Source organism: Plasmodium knowlesi (assembly GCF_000006355.2).
Source record: "Plasmodium knowlesi strain H genome assembly, chromosome: 12".
NCBI classification, from domain to species: domain Eukaryota; phylum Apicomplexa; class Aconoidasida; order Haemosporida; family Plasmodiidae; genus Plasmodium; species Plasmodium knowlesi.
This window is the reverse complement of record NC_011913.2, coordinates 1,278,574-1,297,007: the sequence shown is the minus strand read 5'-3', so window position 1 is coordinate 1,297,007 and position 18,434 is coordinate 1,278,574. Positions and strand designations below refer to the sequence as shown.

The 18,434-nt window shown below is 37.9% G+C and overlaps 4 protein-coding genes across 4 annotated transcripts; 3 read left to right on the top strand and 1 right to left on the bottom strand.

The window, feature by feature from the left end:
• Positions 1–371: 371 nt before the first annotated feature.
• PKNH_1229000 (dynactin subunit 4, putative) lies at positions 372–2,357 on the bottom strand (the record flags this gene model as incomplete). The annotated part of the gene is made up of 1 exon (XM_002260307.1): positions 372–2,357. One exon carries the CDS (start codon positions 2,355–2,357, stop codon positions 372–374), a length of 1,986 nt encoding a protein of 661 aa, XP_002260343.1.
• Positions 2,358–3,223: 866 nt separating this feature from the next.
• PKNH_1228900 (conserved Plasmodium protein, unknown function) lies at positions 3,224–10,721 on the top strand (the record flags this gene model as incomplete). Its single annotated transcript, XM_002260306.1, has 18 exons — positions 3,224–3,272; positions 3,495–3,560; positions 3,665–3,760; positions 3,908–3,983; positions 4,129–4,403; positions 4,562–4,774; positions 4,930–4,978; positions 5,113–5,149; positions 5,302–5,694; positions 5,980–6,163; positions 6,336–6,839; positions 7,020–7,306; positions 7,523–8,617; positions 8,798–9,018; positions 9,211–9,304; positions 9,441–9,697; positions 9,903–9,998; positions 10,187–10,721. 18 exons carry the CDS (start codon positions 3,224–3,226, stop codon positions 10,719–10,721), a joined length of 4,527 nt encoding a protein of 1,508 aa, XP_002260342.1.
• A 913-nt stretch (positions 10,722–11,634) lies between these two features.
• On the top strand, positions 11,635–11,865 carry PKNH_1228800 (Yos1-like protein, putative; the record flags this gene model as incomplete). Its single annotated transcript, XM_039114168.1, has 1 exon — positions 11,635–11,865. One exon carries the CDS (start codon positions 11,635–11,637, stop codon positions 11,863–11,865), a length of 231 nt encoding a protein of 76 aa, XP_038969817.1.
• Positions 11,866–12,471: 606 nt separating this feature from the next.
• PKNH_1228700 (gamma-tubulin complex component, putative) lies at positions 12,472–18,009 on the top strand (the record flags this gene model as incomplete). Its single annotated transcript, XM_002260305.1, has 1 exon — positions 12,472–18,009. The coding sequence occupies one exon, from the start codon at positions 12,472–12,474 to the stop codon at positions 18,007–18,009; it is 5,538 nt and encodes a 1,845-aa protein (XP_002260341.1).
• Between the last annotated feature and the right edge of the window lie 425 nt (positions 18,010–18,434).

Here is an 18,434-nt window from a genome sequence, read left to right as displayed (position 1 = left end):
ATGCAGTGTCACAACGCATTGTGGGGTCAAATCCTTTTGGGGGTTACACAAAAACGAATTAGTAAAAAGCAAAAAGCAACTATAACATGACGCATGCACATCTACGAATTATCTTATGTGAAGAGTTCCTAAAATCGGGGACAGAATATATCGGGTAGGCTAATGAGACAGCCCATTTGCTGCAGATAGCATAAAATATTTGCTCATCAAGCGCCTCTAAACGCAAGGTGCGATAGAAATTTAGTGGTTTCTAAGCTTTAAGGGGCTGTAAAAAGAAGGAGGGAATTCTTAACTGGTGATGGCCAAGCTCGAATTGATAGGTGCCCCAAAATTGTCACAACCACAATCTGGTGAGTGCCGCCCACACCTCTCTAATCGCAGTCGCGCAATGCATAATGGCGAAAGGGACGCAAACTAATGTTATTTGTGAAGAGAAGATTCAGCTTTAATTTGTGTACCTTCTTCGATTTATCAGAAAAGGAACACTCCAATGTTAGAGGGAAATTTAGTTTCCTCACCTCGTCAGCGCCTAAATCGTCATGTGGATCTCCCTGCTGAGGGCTATCTCCAGGCTTGTTTTTGTCTGAATAAAATTTGTCATGGAGAGCATCCCCCTCATTTGTGTAAAAGAAACTGATAATTATTAAGGCCATGTTATTCTGCTTCTTTACAATATTATATTCAAGAGTGAAAACATTTTTGATGTCATTTTTTTCTTCATTCAACAGTTCATCTGTAATTTCATCATAACTATCCATCGTAAACTCAAAGGAAGCAGCTCTGGATTTGCAATTCACCGGTATTTTACACCCATTCAGATTTTTTACAAAATTATTTTCTATATCGGGTACTACTTTTATGTTCATTTCTGAATCTAGTGGGTTTACTAAAACGAAATTTAGAATTCCATTTTTTCCCTTCACTAATCTCAAGTCATTAATATATATTGTGGGGATAAATTTCATTGCATTATTGTCAAGTCGAAAGGATGAAGACACATTGGAGTTATGAAGCTTCAATATGTACTGCTTACACGTACTACAACGCTTCGATTTCTTGTTTATTAGTTTCATTCTCAGGGGTTGTAATGCATCCATATCTTTATAATAATTGTAAGGGTAATCTTCCATGTGTCTAATTGATAGGTCATTTTTTGCGTGAATGATGAGGTTGCCATTCTTCTGTATTTTTAACTTCTCTATTGTCTGCTCCTCTGGAAGGGCTTCACCTATCCCCCGAGTTGGATTCCCCCCATTGGGATGATCATCCCCCATGGGCCCGTTTCTTTCTTCCCGGCGCTGTACTACCTCTTGTAATCCACTCTGCACCGAATATTCGATTGGATCTAAATATTCCATGTGCTCATTTTCCAACTCAAAAATATCTCGATAGATTTCTCGATTTTTAATATGTTCCCCGTTTAGGATATCTTTCAGACGCATTTTGTCCACCTTCATTTTAGATTTACATATGAGTGTGTTATCTGTCTGTTCCTGCACCTCGACAATTTCTGCCACTCCTCCTGTTAAATCATCTAATGAGAAATCCTCCGTCGTAGTGCCGAATACTTGCATGTACCTGTTCAAGTCGTGAATGGACTTTAATTTCCCTATCTTATGCAAAGTGGCATGTTGATTTGTTCTTTTAAAGTTTCTCTTTTCTTTCAGTTCTTCATTGCTTCTTAACAGTTCTTCTAGCACGGTTTGGAAGTAGCGTTTATAAACGCAGTTCCTTTCCGCTAGTATCATGTCGCCAATTAATTCGTCCAACTTTGTATTATAAACTGAGCTGATGGAGGACCATAAGCAGTAGGGACACTTGAAATAAAACACATTCTTTCCTCTTTTAAAAAAGTTATACAACTTGCTACCCACTTTGTTCTTCTCCCCTTGTATGTCATTTTCGTCATCCTTACCTAATGCACTATTGCCTTCGAAGGAAATTTTTTCATCGTTTGATTTTTTCCTATTATTTGATAGAAACGGGCTCGTGCAAGCATCCTCCACGTTCTTTTCACCATTAGCCTCTTCATTGTTACTACCCCAAAGGTTATCATCCTTTCCTCCTTTGTTCAGTGGCTCCAGTGTGCATAACTTCTTAACTGGTCTACCCAACCATTTCTGTGAGATTGTCAAGCACGTAAAACAGCAGGGACATTTGAAACAGCGCAAACATTCGTAGGAATAAATTGCCGACTCGCTTTTTGTATATATTTGTGTGCAGCCATTGCAAAAGTAGTATTCAATTTCTTGCTTGATATTATATTCATTCTTTATTTTTGAACAAGTGAGGCAAAAGTATAGTTCCTTCAGTTTAAATAATTTCTCGTCCAACAGAAGATAGACTTTGTTTTTCATGGTACTTCACCGGGGGGAAGAACACTTGTGCAGGCAGGTTGTGCAGGCAGGTTGTGTAGGCAGGTTGTGCAGAGAGATTCACAATTGCGCAGGGCTGAAGAAACCTTTCCCTTCCTACCTTTTCCGGCTTTCATTAAATTAAGGCGAGCTCGCGTCCAGCTGAAATGTCTTTTCCCTTCATTACCATGCAAGTAGGATTAACCCAACATACACAAAAAAAAAAAAAAAAATACCCATTAATTTGCATGCAAAAATGGCATTCTTCGTAAGCATAGCTAATTATTGTATGCACGTGGACAGAACAAATTTCACTTTAATTATCCAAATGACACACCCATTTTCGTGCAAAAGTTGTGACTCACACTCGTCCAAAATTTTCTTTTTTTTGTTTTCCTATGCGGTACATTTGTGGCACTCCAGTTTTTCCTGTTCATCCAGTATTTCGTGCTCAGGGGAAAAAAAAAAAAAAAAAAAAAAAAAACGGTATGAAGGAATACATAAGGAGGGGCGAAATAAAAAAGGATTGCAAAGCAGTGTAGCCCTCCCGCCTTTTCCATCTAGGAACATTTAATTTTTTTTTTTTTTTTTTTGAGTTACTTGTTTTTCTTCGTTGCTTACAAGTCATGGATAAATAGTGATTTGTTCGCATTTTACGTACATTTTCCGTATCCTTTGTTAATTTTTATTTTTTCTAATTCCGCTATTTGGTAACCCGCATTTTAGCAGAAATGTGCAATCAGTTCTCTTTTCTTCTCAACAATTCCATAACACAGGGGAACTATCACACCTTTGTTTTTACCCCAATTCCTCTTTTGACACTCAGAACGAATCTTCTGTAAATGAAACAAAGTTAACATAGGCACAAAATGGACAATCCGTTAAAAGTGACAAAAGACAGACTGACAAATTTGAACGGTTAGCAAAAAAGAAAAAAAAAAAAAAAATGGAAACATTCAGTCACATTGCCATTACAATGTGTGCATATATTACTGTACACATTCTAGGAGAGGAACCCATATGACATCACTTTGAATCCTAACTTGGATGATTAAAGTTAATCTTTGCCTTAACACAAAAGATAATTGTCTTCATTCATTTTTTTTTTTCTTTTTTTTTTTTGTCCATGTACCTGCATAGAGGCATTCATATCTACGATTGAATGTGGGGAGACCAGTCATAATAGTGATGAAGAATTCTTTTCAAGTAAAAAAAGTTAAAACGTAAAAATTGCTCCCCCCCCCAAAAAAAGTGGAAATAATATAATTATCTATAAATATGTCCCCCACCCACCTCAACGTTCCTCTTAGACCAGGATGGGAACACCAAATTTGATGAGAACTCAAAGAAGTATTGTAAAATTGGAAGTGAATATATGCACAAATTTGAGAATCTGGAAAAGAAGGGTAATCTTTTAAATGTTCTCTTCGCAATTGTCCCACACACCTAGCCTGAAATTTTATTATATATATATATATATATATATATATATATATATATATATATATATATATATATATATATATTTTCTCTCTCCATTTTTCATCTTTTAGAACACGAGAATATTGATTTAAAATTTGTAGCACCCAGATACGATAACATGACTCTAGTTGACCCGTCCTACATAAGGTACAGATGCATGATTGTCCCCATAGAGGGGAGAAGTTACTCTGGCCTTCACTTTTTCATGAGTGCCCGTTTAGATATGTACATATACAAACATACAAACGTAGATACGTACATATGTGTCTGATCGCGTGTGCCACTTCGACAGGGAAAGAGATTTCGGCGGGGACAAGGACTACATAAACGTTAGCTTCGTTAACGATTTTATAAAAGTGTCTAAGGATGAAATACGCGGAGGACAGAAGGATTTCCACGGAGGGAGTTACAACTTCACGTATAAAGACGGGGATAAGAAAAAGAATTACGAGTACATAAATGCAACGAACGAATACTACATAACCAAAAACGTGGAGGAAAAAATGAAAAACACGGGGATGACCGCTGAAAATTTTTTCGCGGATAGTAAGATGTTGCTGTACGAAGGTGAGTCAAATTGAACTGAGCGAAGAACGCCTTTCATTTGGGAACAGAACAGAGAATTTACCAAAGGCGTTATTGCGAACGTGGTGCACTGCTCAGGTGCTAAGTTGTGTAAATGCCACTTAGCTGAAACGAGAAAAGAATCAATTTTCTTCTCGCAGACGGGATGAACAAGTGGTCCGACAAGAGCAAATACCTCTACTTTGTTGATAAGGAGGAGCAAAATAATGGGTACAAAAAAAAAAAAAAATTCAAAGATATACGTCTGAACGATTCCCTTATAGTGGATAATTACGAGAAGGTGGTTTACAAGCAGGACCCTAGTAGTGACAAGGTCAAAATAGAAAACTTGATATTGGATGTCCTCAACAATGGTACGTGCCTCATCCAGAAAAATCACCAAAAGGGATGAACACCTATGTAAGGTCAATCATACCTAAGGAGGGGAAACAGAATCTTTCCATGAAATGCCTACCGTATGATCTAAAATAAAATCCCCCTTCATTTTTACCCCCCTCTTCCCCTTCAGACTTTGACTACGACTATGATTGCGACTTAGAATCTGATGGAAATTCCACGTAAGGTTCTTGAATGTGTGTTAAACTGACTCAAGGAAGACACATTCGCAATTTCCTTCCAACATACATCCCTGCAGTTGTGTGTATACATGCTATGTTGTTCATTCTGCATTGCGCACCATTCAATTTGACAGGCCTAAGGAGGAAATCGAGGGGGAGGAAAAAGGCACGGTAAGGAAGAGGAACGGAAAAAAAAGAAAATAATAACAAACAATAAATAAACACATAACCAAATGAAGAAATTATCAAATATACACGAAATCGATAACCACAACTGCGTCACTAAAAACTTAACAATGTAGTTCCCACTATCCTCCACGCAGACACAAGATGGGAAGGAAAACATCAGGAAGAAGAAAAAGCCCTTGAATATAGCCCCGAAGATAAAAAGCAAATACAGCCGATCTTACATCTTGGATTATCTACATTATGATAACTTCTTCCATGACGAGGAGATCAACGTTTCTGAAAAATCTACCTCTGATAGTTCGGATCGTGGAGTCAATGAGAAGGGAAAATATAGCTCTGAAACTTACACCATAGGAAATAAAAAAGAGTTCGACATAAAAAGCAACATCCATAATTTGTTAACCAAAGTTAAGACAGAACTAAATGTCAGAGATTTTTCGAAATTCATACCGGAGCAGTTTGACATGGATGTATTTCTATCAAACGAATCAGAGAGCGAAGAATACGAGTCTGACTCTGATGAAAGTGTAATAAAATACATGCGCACATCTGTTCTTGAGTGTTTACACAATGTGGTTGCGAGAAAAGAGGGGGGAAATAAAAAAAAAAAATCGTTCCATCAACTTATGTTACTCCTCATGCGTCAAATGAGGAGAATTATTCCAACAACGCTAAATTGGTTCTAACCAGGCAGGACGCCTTCCATAAGACGCAAAAGTGTAAACATGTCAACATTGGAAGTGACGCATTTTTCTTCCTCTTCTAAATAACTCACTTTTTTTTTCTTTTTTTTTTTTTTTTGCTTTCCCAAGATGGACTGCGTCCTGAAGAAGAGGAAAATCCAGTGGAATGACAAAAAGATGAAGGAAGAAATGGAGCTCCTGCGAAAATACGACTACGTTGAATCGCTATACTCGCCTGGCTATTGTTCCAGAATTATGCAAAATTTGAGGGACAGATATAACAAAAAGAGAATCAACATTTACGACTTGAAGAGTAAGTCGGAAAGGAAGCGAGCGAAGGAGACGAGACAAATAGAACAGGCGGAAGTGCCCGCTATATTTCGCTCAATCTTTTTGAAATTCTATTGGATGTGTCCTCGTCAGCGCGCGAGAATTACTGCGCGTGATATTCTTCCTATGCATGTGCCACTTTCACCCACGTGCAGAGAACCAACTGCAAGAGAAAATAAAAAAGGATTTCATGGACAAAGAGCAAACGAAGAAGGCCCAAGAAAATCTGCAAAAATTCAGACTCGAGAATTTACATGCCCCTGAGGAAAACCCAAGTGCAGATGAAGAGGCAGATTTGGAAAGTGTCCACGGTATTTCGGAAAAAGACAAACCGACGGATCAAGGTGTACCAGAAGTGGAGCACAAGTCGAACGATGTAGATGAAGAAGAAACCGATAGTTCCGTAACATTCGAACATATAGACACTAGAAGCATAAATAACTTGAAGAGGAAATACAAAGCGATGAAAAAAAGCGAGCGTTCTAGTAGGCAACAGTTAAGGAGGCTAAAATTTTACATATGCCGAAGGGTTAATAAAAAGAAATATCTGCTTAAGAACATGAAGTTGGATAAGGAGAGCAAGAAGAAGGAGAAAGTGCGTAAGGCCATGAAATTTTCCACTCAGGGAGGGTACAACCTGTTGGCCAAGATTCAGGAAGGTGAGTCGGCGCATATAGCGTTAGTTATCGTGGCGGTTACGTCTACCCTTTATGGCGATGATTGTGACAGCAATAGAAAAAGTTGCCAAAATTTTGCCGTTAATCTTGCTGTGGTAGGAAAGGACAATTGCTTGACATGGAATCAAACTCACTGCACACAACCTGCCCCGCCTTTTGCAGACGCAAACAGGGAAGATGTAGAGGAGGAAGAAGAGGACAAGGACTTTGAGGAAGATGACATATTTGACGTAAATGAAATAAACACATCAGAAATGAACAGCTCTGAATACACCTACTCATCACTAACCATTTCATCGTATGAATATTTAAATGTACGCGGGGTGCACTATAATGATGATTCATACGAAAATATATTTTACCACAACGACCCCAGAGTGAACGTTACTTACCTATACGACAATGTCCAATTTTTTCTTATTCACGAGGACACGGATGAACAGGAGAAGGTGAAAAAGGAAAAGTGAAGTGGGGCGTTTCCTGGTGTGGCAACCATCCCCGTTCTATGTTACACATTACCCATTCTATGTTACACATTACCCATTCTATGTTACACATTACCCGTTCTATGTTACACATTACCCGTTCTATGTTACACATTACCCGTTCTATGTTACACATTACCCGTTCTATGTTGCTGACCCATTATATGTGCTCCCACGCAGAGAACGAGCAAGGGAATCCTGTTCATGGAAATCCTCGTGTACGACCTCAAGTTCTACCAACAGGGCACGCACATCGAAGAAGAAGCATTACTGTACACCCTCGAAATAAACGAAAATACAACGGCAAAATTGGAGAAAAAAGAAAATGACACCTCGGAAATATTGCTAAAAACGATGAACAAAGAAAGTGGCACAATTCGTTGTTCTTTGGCAGGGAGTAATCAACAAATGAACACAATCTTTAACAAAATATACAAAAGAATTTTACTTGTCCAGTATGTAAAATATTTGAATTCAATTTCAAGTGGGCTGATTGAAAATTCTGTCAATTATTTCCTCTTAGAATGTAAAACATTGAATTTAAAAAATGTCCCATATAACAAAAGTGCAGATCAAATTATCCTTTCATCGTCCAAAAATATAACCGACATTTGCACTATCAATTTAAGCAACAGAACAATGACCATTGAAGACTTGTCTGAATTTCTATCCATTTCAAAATTCAAAAAATGCACTTCCTTCAACTTGACAAAAAACCCACTGTTCAAAGATTTAGCATTTGAACGAATAAAAAATGACATGGATTATGTTATCAAATGTTTTAAATCTTTACAAGTGAAGGAACTTATTTTAGACTTCACGGATCTTTCATACCAATCGGCTGAATATTTTATTGGTAATATTTTATTAAGTACCAATATTTCCTTTCTTAGTCTTGTCAGCTGTGAATTAAAAAGTAACAACATAAACAATATAGTAAATATAGCTAAACTTTCTATAAATGGAGGAAGAAAATTTACAAGTGCTATCAATTCTGTCAATGTAGAATTCAACAAATTAACTTATTACGATGTGGTGTCTCTCCTTAATATTCTTTTTGAGCTAAATAAAGATTTTAAAATTTTATACATTTGTGGGAATTTCATACAGAGTGATATATTCGACATATCCTTTGAGTTTAAGAGGAGGAAACCTTTCATCGAAATGAATAAATTTGTCAAGCCCATGCCTGACATATTCCATGCTGACACCATCGACCAAGTTAAGGATTTCTGCCCGTGCAACTTGCAGGGGATCGCCGAATTGATCGAAGAGGTAATAGGCAGGAAAATGGAGGGCACCATTGAGTGCGTTCACAAGGTGTAAGCTTCGAAGCTGAAACGCCAGGGGAGGGGGTCCAACACTTTGTCCTCCCTGACGGGGTATGTTTCATTTTATTGCGTTGCTTCATTACCATTGCATGGTTGCACTGCACACTCCCCATTTTCCTCTTAGGGAGAAGTCACCCAAATCTCCTTCGAGCTGTATTTTTCCTATCTGCTCATCGTCAAGCCAAAGGAAAGACTCTACTCCATTACAAATATCTCAATAGTCAGGAGGGGTACCATAATCACAATGGTGATTGAGGCACTATTTAACAATAGAGATGTAGAAATTAAGCTGAATTTATTCAAGGAAAATATAATACTTCTCTTTCGTAATATAGTGCGCAGAAGGTTTGTACATCATTGGCAATTTTAGAGAGACATCTCTGATGCCGCATTGAGAGTATCCACATGGATGTCTTTGTGTGGATGTGGGGGAAAAGGAGTCTCTTCGTCTTTTGTTTCGCACAGGTAGATAGCTACTTTCATTTTATGGTTAACTTTTTTTTTTTTTTTTTTTTTTTTTTTTTTTTCCTTTCGCAGCTTCATCGGCAAGGAGTACTACCAAGAGCAGATCAACAACCACAGAGAAGTGAACGAGAACGTTTTGAAATACTTTATTTTGCGAAGTGAAAATGTAATTCCGTGTGGGATTCTTGCAACGTTTGGGTTACGCACCACATGTTGGCATCCAGACATGTGTGTAGTCATTCATCAACTAATTGTTGGTTCAACTATACCACCGTTTCTACTTCTTTTTTCCACCCCCACAGGAGATTAACTTTTACCATTATAACGTCACGCGAGAAGAAATTCATTTTGTCCTGGATCTGTGCAAGAAGGGCGTCGTGAAAAACATGAACCTCGGTCACTGTTACCTCCGCAACGAAGACATTCTCTACTTCAATACAGTGAAGAAGGATCCTTACGATATTAAGATTTACAAACTTTCTCTGAGCAATAACCTAATCGACTCTGATGTGGACATGGAAGAGCTGATTACTTTTCTCTCCAACTTCACCATTTTTTTGTAAGTTCCTTCTCATGTGCAAAAATCATTGGTCAACACGGAATAGGCGAGGAACAGTGCAAATCCTCCGCATGGACGAAAAACGTAGAGAAAGCACTGCTCCGGGAACCCCTCCAAACTTGGAGAGCCTGTCCAATGAGAGGAATCCCCAACTTATCATAATGGACACATCACACCAACGGTTCATTCGTTTTCTCCCTCTCAGCAAAATAAACCTAAGTGGTCTGAAAATCGGGACTCACCTCTCCATGTATGAATTTTTTTTTCACCTCTTGAACAATACCAAGTGCAAGATTATAAAGTAATGATAAAGGGGAGGGCGCGTTGAAGAACTTCTCATAAAATCGCGCCTCACCATATGATGCAATAGCGATTATTTTTCATACATCTATCTTTTTGTTCTCTACATGTGCCTGTGTTTAGTCGACCCAGTTTGTGCACCTATTTTTCCGCTAACCCTTTTTTCCGTCCCCCCCCTCCTCCCCTCAGTCTGGACAACTGCGATCTGGGAAACGCGTTCCTGCTGAATGTCAACCGAAATATTACAAAACTGAACAAAAATAGCTACCTGACCATCCTATCTATGCAACACAACTCCTTCAGTGACAAAAAAGGAATTATCGGTTTTTTGAATAACATCATTTCTACATGCAAATCAATAGAAAAGATCAAAGTTTACTCTAACTACATAAGTGATGAAGACGTCAAGCTCATAATGAAGAACATGATTAAAAGGGATGTGGTATCTTTTCAGTACACTTATGACACATCTACTTCCCCCCAGAATGAGATAATAAAGGTGGCCAAAATAGCGAAGAGTAAAATTAATAATGATGTGGAGTACAGTGCAAATATGACAGAACATGAGTGGAAAATAATTGAGGAGTTTTTCGAGAAAAAACAAAACGAGCGAGGAGCGAACGGACGAGGAGGAGATGAGAAAACAGACTACCAACAGTTCGCAAACCGCTACAATTTGGACGACTTAAAATCGCGAAGGATTAAATATTCCGCGATGAAGTGAGTATAATTATTCTGTTTTTTTTTTTTTTTTTTTTTTTTTTTTTTTTTTTTTTTGTGGACGTATTAAAATTGGCCTCCCCGGTAGTTATGTTCTATTGGCCCTGCATTTAATACTGCAGTTATGGGGTTGCGCATTTGTGTTTACCCTTTTGGGAGGCTACATACACATAATACATGTTGTACCTTTATTGGGTCGTTCCCCGTGGCTTGTTCTTTTTACAAACCTTCTTCAAATTTGCGCGTCTGCACATTTGCGGAGGCTTACTCTCTTTTCACCTTTTTTTTTTTTTTTTTTTGGTATTCCCCATTTTTCCCGTGCGGCGTAATTTTAAAGTGAGGAGGAGGCATTTAGCTTACCAAGTACTTACTCGTTGCAATCTGCCGGCACCTGCCCAATGGCCAAAAACGTTTTTGCATACATATGTAAGTGCCCAGGTGTGTTATGTGAATGGGGCTACCGCATTGTGGGAATATATAATATTTCCCCATTTTGCGTTATTATTATTTCACACTAAACTTTTTCACTGTAAAATTTTCTCGATTTTCATCCGTATGCCTCAATTCACATGGTGGATTCGTTGTGCACTTTTTTTAGAGCGATATTTTATTTACCATAATTAAGGTACCTATTTGCGCGTTCTCAACCAATGAGACTTTTCCGTTTTCAAAAAAAAAAAAAAAAAAAAAAAAAATGTTTATTGTTTCCCCTTCGCTTTTTGGAGAAAAAAAACTGGGAAGCTGTTAGCCAAGCGCAAGTCCCCTGTGATGAGAAATAGAGGAAAAAAAAAAAAAAAAAAAAAACAGTAAAAAATAATACTAGTACAGTAGCAGTATAGTAGCAAAATAAGCGAGTCTCAAATGAACTATCCCCCCAGAAATTTTCCCATCTTTGCCATTCCCAACGCGTATTAAAAATGAGTATGTATTTCTTCCTGTTATTCGAAAGTGTGGTACTGCTGATCAATAGCGTTTTAATTATAAATGAAAAGAAGCTAAAAAAATATAAAAAAATCAACATAAGTTTGAACAGTAATGACATTTTTGATAACATTAAGTTGTTATTCTACACGATAAGAATATATTTTAAAATTCCCTTGATCTTCCTTAATTTGTTATGTATTATCATTGAAATATTATTTGGATAATTTCTCCGAGGACATCCACTTTTTATATGTGTGTGCGCAGGGGGAGCGTTTTGTTTGGAATCTCAGGCCTCTGCCCATCCCTTGTTTATATATTTCCACACAGTTACTACTTTAAGTGTAAATTATGTGTGCGTGTAGAATGCCCCTTAAACAGTTACATGGCCCGAATTGAGCCCCCCCTTTCCATATGTGAAACCACTCCTTCCGTATAAATGGGAATCCTCGTGTACACGTTCCAACGCGTGTGTCCATGCGCGTGTCCCTAACTGTGCCTATTCTCTGTGTACCCCTTTTCGGAGAACCAAACTGTAGTATCCCCTCGGCGAATATTCCTTGTGGATATGGTTCCTTCTCCTAACCCATCGGAAGAGTTACTAAGAAAAAAAAGTGTCTTTTTTTTTTTTTTTTTTGTCTTCACAGTTTATCCCCTTTTCCCTATTGTGCAAACGTACCCCTTTGAAGAACCGTAGCGGTGCTCTTGTTCTGATATATACCGATAGAAAGCCGCCTCGCTTGAACCCTAAACTGGAGAGCGCAGCGGTTGAGATACCCTTTGAACATCCCTTGCGATACTTCTGCGCTCCCCTTTCTCCTTCCGCGTAAAATATGACATCCACCTATATTACAGAAATTAGGAAGAAGCAGAAGAACTATCTAAATTGCCTATTCAGCAAGTTTGAACAATATTCCAATGAGAAGGTTCTAACAAATTTGTTAAACAAATCCTTAAATGAAATTGCACTGTACCCCTTCCAAGATGTTAGCGACAACGAAGTTATAGATGATGTGAACGAATACATCAATGATCTAACGATTAATGCTGAATATAAGAGGAAAGAAATATTCAAACATTTGTGCGAGATTTTTCTAAGTGACAATTTCTATATATATGATAAAAAAGACAGATACGAATTGAAGTTTGTTATTTTAAAATTATTATTTCTCATTGGAGAAAGCAAAACAAGTGAGAAAACGCAACACATTGATCATCTATATGTTAAGTATTTTCACAAAAAAGAAGAAAAGGAAGAAAAAGAAGAAGAAAATGTGACCCCCCCTTTGAACATAAATGAGCAAAAAGCTCTACATGATATACACAACTTTAACATTCAAGAGAAGAACAAATATCTTAAAGAGCTATACAGCACGGATGATGAAATTACAAGATTGTCATCCCTCTCTGGAGAAGAGGACACACAAATTGGCGACTTTGAAAAAGATCAATCCGTGCAGGATGGTTATCCAAGCGATGTGTACAAGCAGTTAGCTAATTATCAGAATCAGTCAAACGGAAACAATGGCGCAGAACCAAATAGCAAACATTTTCACGAGGCACAATACACCCAATATGTAGACAGCTATATGAAGAACAAAAATGATTTAACATATGAAAATGTCGTCAAGAAAATATCGCAATGTGTTTATGAATATCCTCATTATGAAGATGTGGGGAGTCATTGGACACACAATGCTCGATGTTCCTTCCAGAGTAACCAATCTGTACCTCACCATGACAATATGTTATCGTATGATCATGTGGAGGAACATGTACATAATGCTAATGTAGGTACTAATGCAGACAAAAATCACGCACATCGCCATATTAAAACCCGTAGCTCTAGCACAACATCCGATGAAGACATATTTTCCAGCTTAAAAATGAGGAAAAATAGAAGCAAAGATACATCCCTCCCACGCAGACCAAGAGAACAATATTTTTTTAATAACATAAACCTTTTCTATGAGGAATATCATGAGAGTGAAGAGAACGACGCAAGCATTATATACGAGACGGAAATTTACAATTTGCACAACGTGTTCGCCAGTGATAAGGTACAGGAGGGGAAAGAGGAGACACGTGGAGAAGTAACCCATAGGACGAACCACCCAGATGGTGATGCACTGGATGATAAATCATCGGGGTACAATTACACACAGGGGAGGAAGGGTTCTTCCCGTTATGCTCACAGATCGAATGAGGAGGAACCCACACAAACGGATGATTCAGAACATGGATGTAACATGATTCTCGCTGATAAAGGGAATATTATAAATGCTGGAAGAGCTACCATGGGAAGGAAAAATAAAAGGAAGGGCACATTTTACGTAAGCGAAATATTTATCATAAAAGAAATCTTGATGATATTGTCTTTAAATTGCCCCATAAAATTTAAGGAAGACTTTTTTACCAACTTTTCCGATTTTTTATTTAACCACGTAATGGACAAGAACAAAATAAAAGAGGATTTTTTATTTTACATAAATATAGAAAAGCGTGAAAAAGGTCAAGGAAGTGCCCCACATGGAGGTGTAACACAATACCGAGCAGTTATCAGCCAAATGATGAATGTCAAACAGTATAACTTAAGAAGAAGAACGTTTAAAAATTATGTGAAGAAAATAAAAAAAATTAGTATCAAATTATTTTATTTGAACATTTTTTTTTTTTTGGTAGAAAAATTTCGGTATTTTTTTTTTTTTTTGCCATACAATTTAAAGGACATTTTTAACCACATCATATATATAAGAGAACACCTCAGCCATAATGGGGGGAAGAACAGTTTGTTATTTCTTTTCGAACAGATGAGTTTGACTGGAAGCAAAGGCAGAGCGAAGAACAATCTGGGTAGCAATATTAACGTGTACTACCCGGGCAATTTCCTCGATTGCTTTATTGACTCCCTAAAATGTATTTTTTCCGAATGGATTTGCGTAATAGAAATTTTATACAACTATCACATTCTGTTGGTCATGAAGCAGTACAACATTGTGCCCCTTAAGGACGAACAAATTTTGGATGTTCTAAACAGGATGGGCGGAATACGTCTTATGGATTATCTGCGGGTTGACCATTTTGTGAATTGGAAATGTCGCAAAAGGGGAACGCAACAATACAGGAAGGTACACTCGTTTGAGATCATAAGCCAATTTGAGGAGCTCCACAGGGGTGAAGTAACAAGAGCAAGTGCTTCCTCCCACGCACGCAGAAACAAGTGGGAAAATGCAAGGAAACTACTAGATGGGGAGAAAATTGCCAACTTCAGATCTCTTAGCCTTATCCACCTTCAGGTTATAATGAGTAAATACCTATACGTGTGGAACAATCTCTACGATTATGTTGACTTTATGTTGTCCTACCTACTTTATAACATCGGTGCGGATGATTATACCCATTTCAATGCCCTATATGATAACGCGAAAAAGTTCTGCATCTGCTACGACATGACAGTACTGTATTGGAGAAATTGCCAAATTGTAAATAACAAGTCGCTTGAAAAAATTTTCCGCTTCCTTCTGAATGGGTTAAATGTGTACTACTCTAAACATATAAGCACTTGGATTAAGAAGGGAAAAATTGACGATAGCTTTAATGAATTTTTTGTGTACTCGCAGGACAGGGGGGATGATGAAGGGCCATTTGCCAATCATATGCTTTTTATAAAGAAGCAGGGCGAATTTGTCTTGTGCCCAGAATTTTTTAACTCCTTTGTTTTTTTCCTAATAAGTCTCGGAAATAACATTCGCTTGTATATGAAAATTAGTCACGAGAAGGAGGTAGACTACGTTGATTATTATTTGAAGGGAGGAGGGGAGCCCCGCCAGCTGAAGCGCCTTGCGAATGGGAATTATCAGGATGGCTTCGGCGAAGTAGGGCATGCTGATGAGCGCAGCCAAGGGTGCGACGGCGAATACAGTGATGAGATGGGTAACGAGATGGATGATGAGATGGATGATGAGATGGGTGACCAGATGAATGATGAGATAGGTGACGAGCGTGAGGACCCGTGTCACGCCCCCGCGCCCCCGCCTTGTCGCCCCAAACTATTGCACAAAAACACCCTCAACTATTACTATAATATAGAAAATTTGAAACGCGTCCAAAGTATCTCCTTAGACATCATCTCGACCATTCTGACGACTCGCCCAAATGAGGAAAACCTCCTGTCCTCCTTTAACAAAAGTATTTTGGCATTAAACGTATCATACGATTTGTATATTAAAAAGTTCCTTCAAGAAGAATTCTTTCATCTTTTCCTTCAAAGCAATCGCATCTTTTTAGATAGCCTAATGAAATTTTCCTATTTGTTGGAATACTTTTGTTGTTTGCGTAGTTTAGTATTCCTTGAAATAGCTGATTATATTTTTCCTTTTTTTGAGTATATTTTTAAGGAGGTATCCATTCCTCTTATAGATGAGAGGAACATGAACACGACGTTTAGGCAATGCGTTTTACAAAATGTAAATAGGCCTACGTCTAACGTGGAAGGATCCAATTCCTGTGCGTCATTTTTGCACAAGCGCTTTGTCCTGCTCCATATGAATATTCTGATGCAGAAGAATTCCCACTGTGAGAAAGAAAAAAGGGGGGAAATGTGCCAAACGATAGAAAGGGATGACCCAACCGATGCAGAGCAACATCCTCTGCACTACCACAACGGTGAAGTATACACTGGAGAGGAAGAACGCCAAGTCGATATTAGGGGTGATAATAGAAGTATTCCCACCAACTTTGAGCCATACCGCTCAAATTTAATACATCCAGGGGAACCTCTCCCAATGATAAAAATGCGAGCCCAATCTGCAAAAAACAGAACAGCGCATAGCTACACTACTGGAAAGGGACAAAGGAATGAGAAGTACGAAGAAGAGCAGAAGAGAAGAGAATCCTCCATATGTCAACAGTTGAAAAAAAACTTCTACAAAAAAGAAATCATAACAAGTATCTTGAAGAGATTCTACTTTACCTTAAGGGAAAATAAAATGTATAACAACAACATGCGTGTTATAAGCTACAGGAATTTGCTAATTGAGACAAGGGGAAGTGGGTCATCTTTTGTAAATTTTTTATTTGATTCGAAATGTTTGGAAAAATACTCAACGATATTTTCATATTTTCTTGAAATAAAGAAATCTTTGCATATACTAAATTTAGTACACATATTTTATAAGTACCTGAGAACAAAGAAATCAGAACAGTATGAATCTGTCCACGCAATTATCATCTCTTTGTGTGTTTTAAAATATAAAATATTCTTCTTCCTGAACACTTTGTATACCTACTACCAGTGGGTGTTGAGCTTTTCGTGGAATCAGTTTATTTCCACATTATTAAAATCGAAATCCTTGTATCAGATAAAACATAGTCATCAGCTGTACTTAACTTTTTTAATAGAAACAATGTTAGTACCGATACGTACCAGACATGATGAGCTGCACAATTTTTACATAAATGAGGAACACAGGAAAAATGTCCTCCTTCAGGAATATGAAAGAAGAAAGATCGTTTTTAATCCATCCTGGAATGACAACGACCATGGGGAGGCTCAATCCGATTCTTATAATATGTGGGATAGCTCCACTGTTCCTTTAGAACATACGAATAATTACGATTCTGGACAGTTGTTCAGCCAAATGGCCCATGATGCGAACAAATACACACATGAAAAGAAGAAACCAAGCGATGCCATAGAACGTACAGCCTGGGAAAATACCAGCGCCAGTTCCCGCCCTCAAGGCTCCTTCAATAAGGAGTTCCTGTTAAATGAATTATTCTCCAATAACCTTCTTAACCTGTTATCCATTCCTTCCGAAATTTACCATATCCTTCTAAAGCTGAGCAAACTCTTCAATGTCAGCTTTGACCTAAATTTTGACAATTCGTATGATATGGCATTTCAGAGGGAGGAAGAGGAAGATGATGATGATGGTGATGATGAGGATGAGGACGAGGATGGTGACCAGTACGATGGAGAAATAATGAAGGTAAAAAATGGAATCCTAAACAAGGGGAGCAATGCAGTAGAAGATGGCAAAAGAACGTACCCTAAAAACGGACATGCAAAAAGTGATGGGAAGAATGCCGCAGATAAAGAACACATTTTATTTTCCATAAACAGTTACATAAAATCTCTTGCAAACATTTTCGATATTCACTACCTGGAGTTTGTAATGAAGTTAAATATCATTTCTTTGAATGTGGACCAGAATAGCTTCTTTGGCCCCCATAGGGATTCTAGACTGTTTAACCACATTTTGAGGTTAGACAAGAACATTCTGAAGAAGGTAACCATTTTACAGTGTATGTTATCTTTTCACTCCTTTAACGCTGATGCTGTGGATGTTGCCTATAGTCAGCTACGTTAGTTCGTACGAGAGGTGGTCATTGCGACTCTTTCGGTGATGCTTCCTCCACTTTGATTGATTTGGAAGCTACGTTCCGACCACATTGTCACCTTTTTATTCCCCCCTCTCTGCAACTTTTTTTTTTTTTTTTTTTTTTTTTTTTGTAATTCGGTTGAACACGTTGAGGGTTTCCCACCATGTTTAATAAACTGCTCAATGTGTCGCCACACTTTTTTTTATGTTTGGAAAAAACAGACGCATAGCGATAAACCCCTTTTTTTTTTTTTCAAGCGTGCGTATTCTCACGACGCATGTATTAATGTAAATTTCCTTTTAAGCGAACTGTGGGGTGAAGTGCACGCCGATGTGTGTATCCCCTGAGGGAGGAAATAGGAGAGACACCCCGAATTGGGTAAATATTTTTATATTTCACCTGAGGCGCCAAA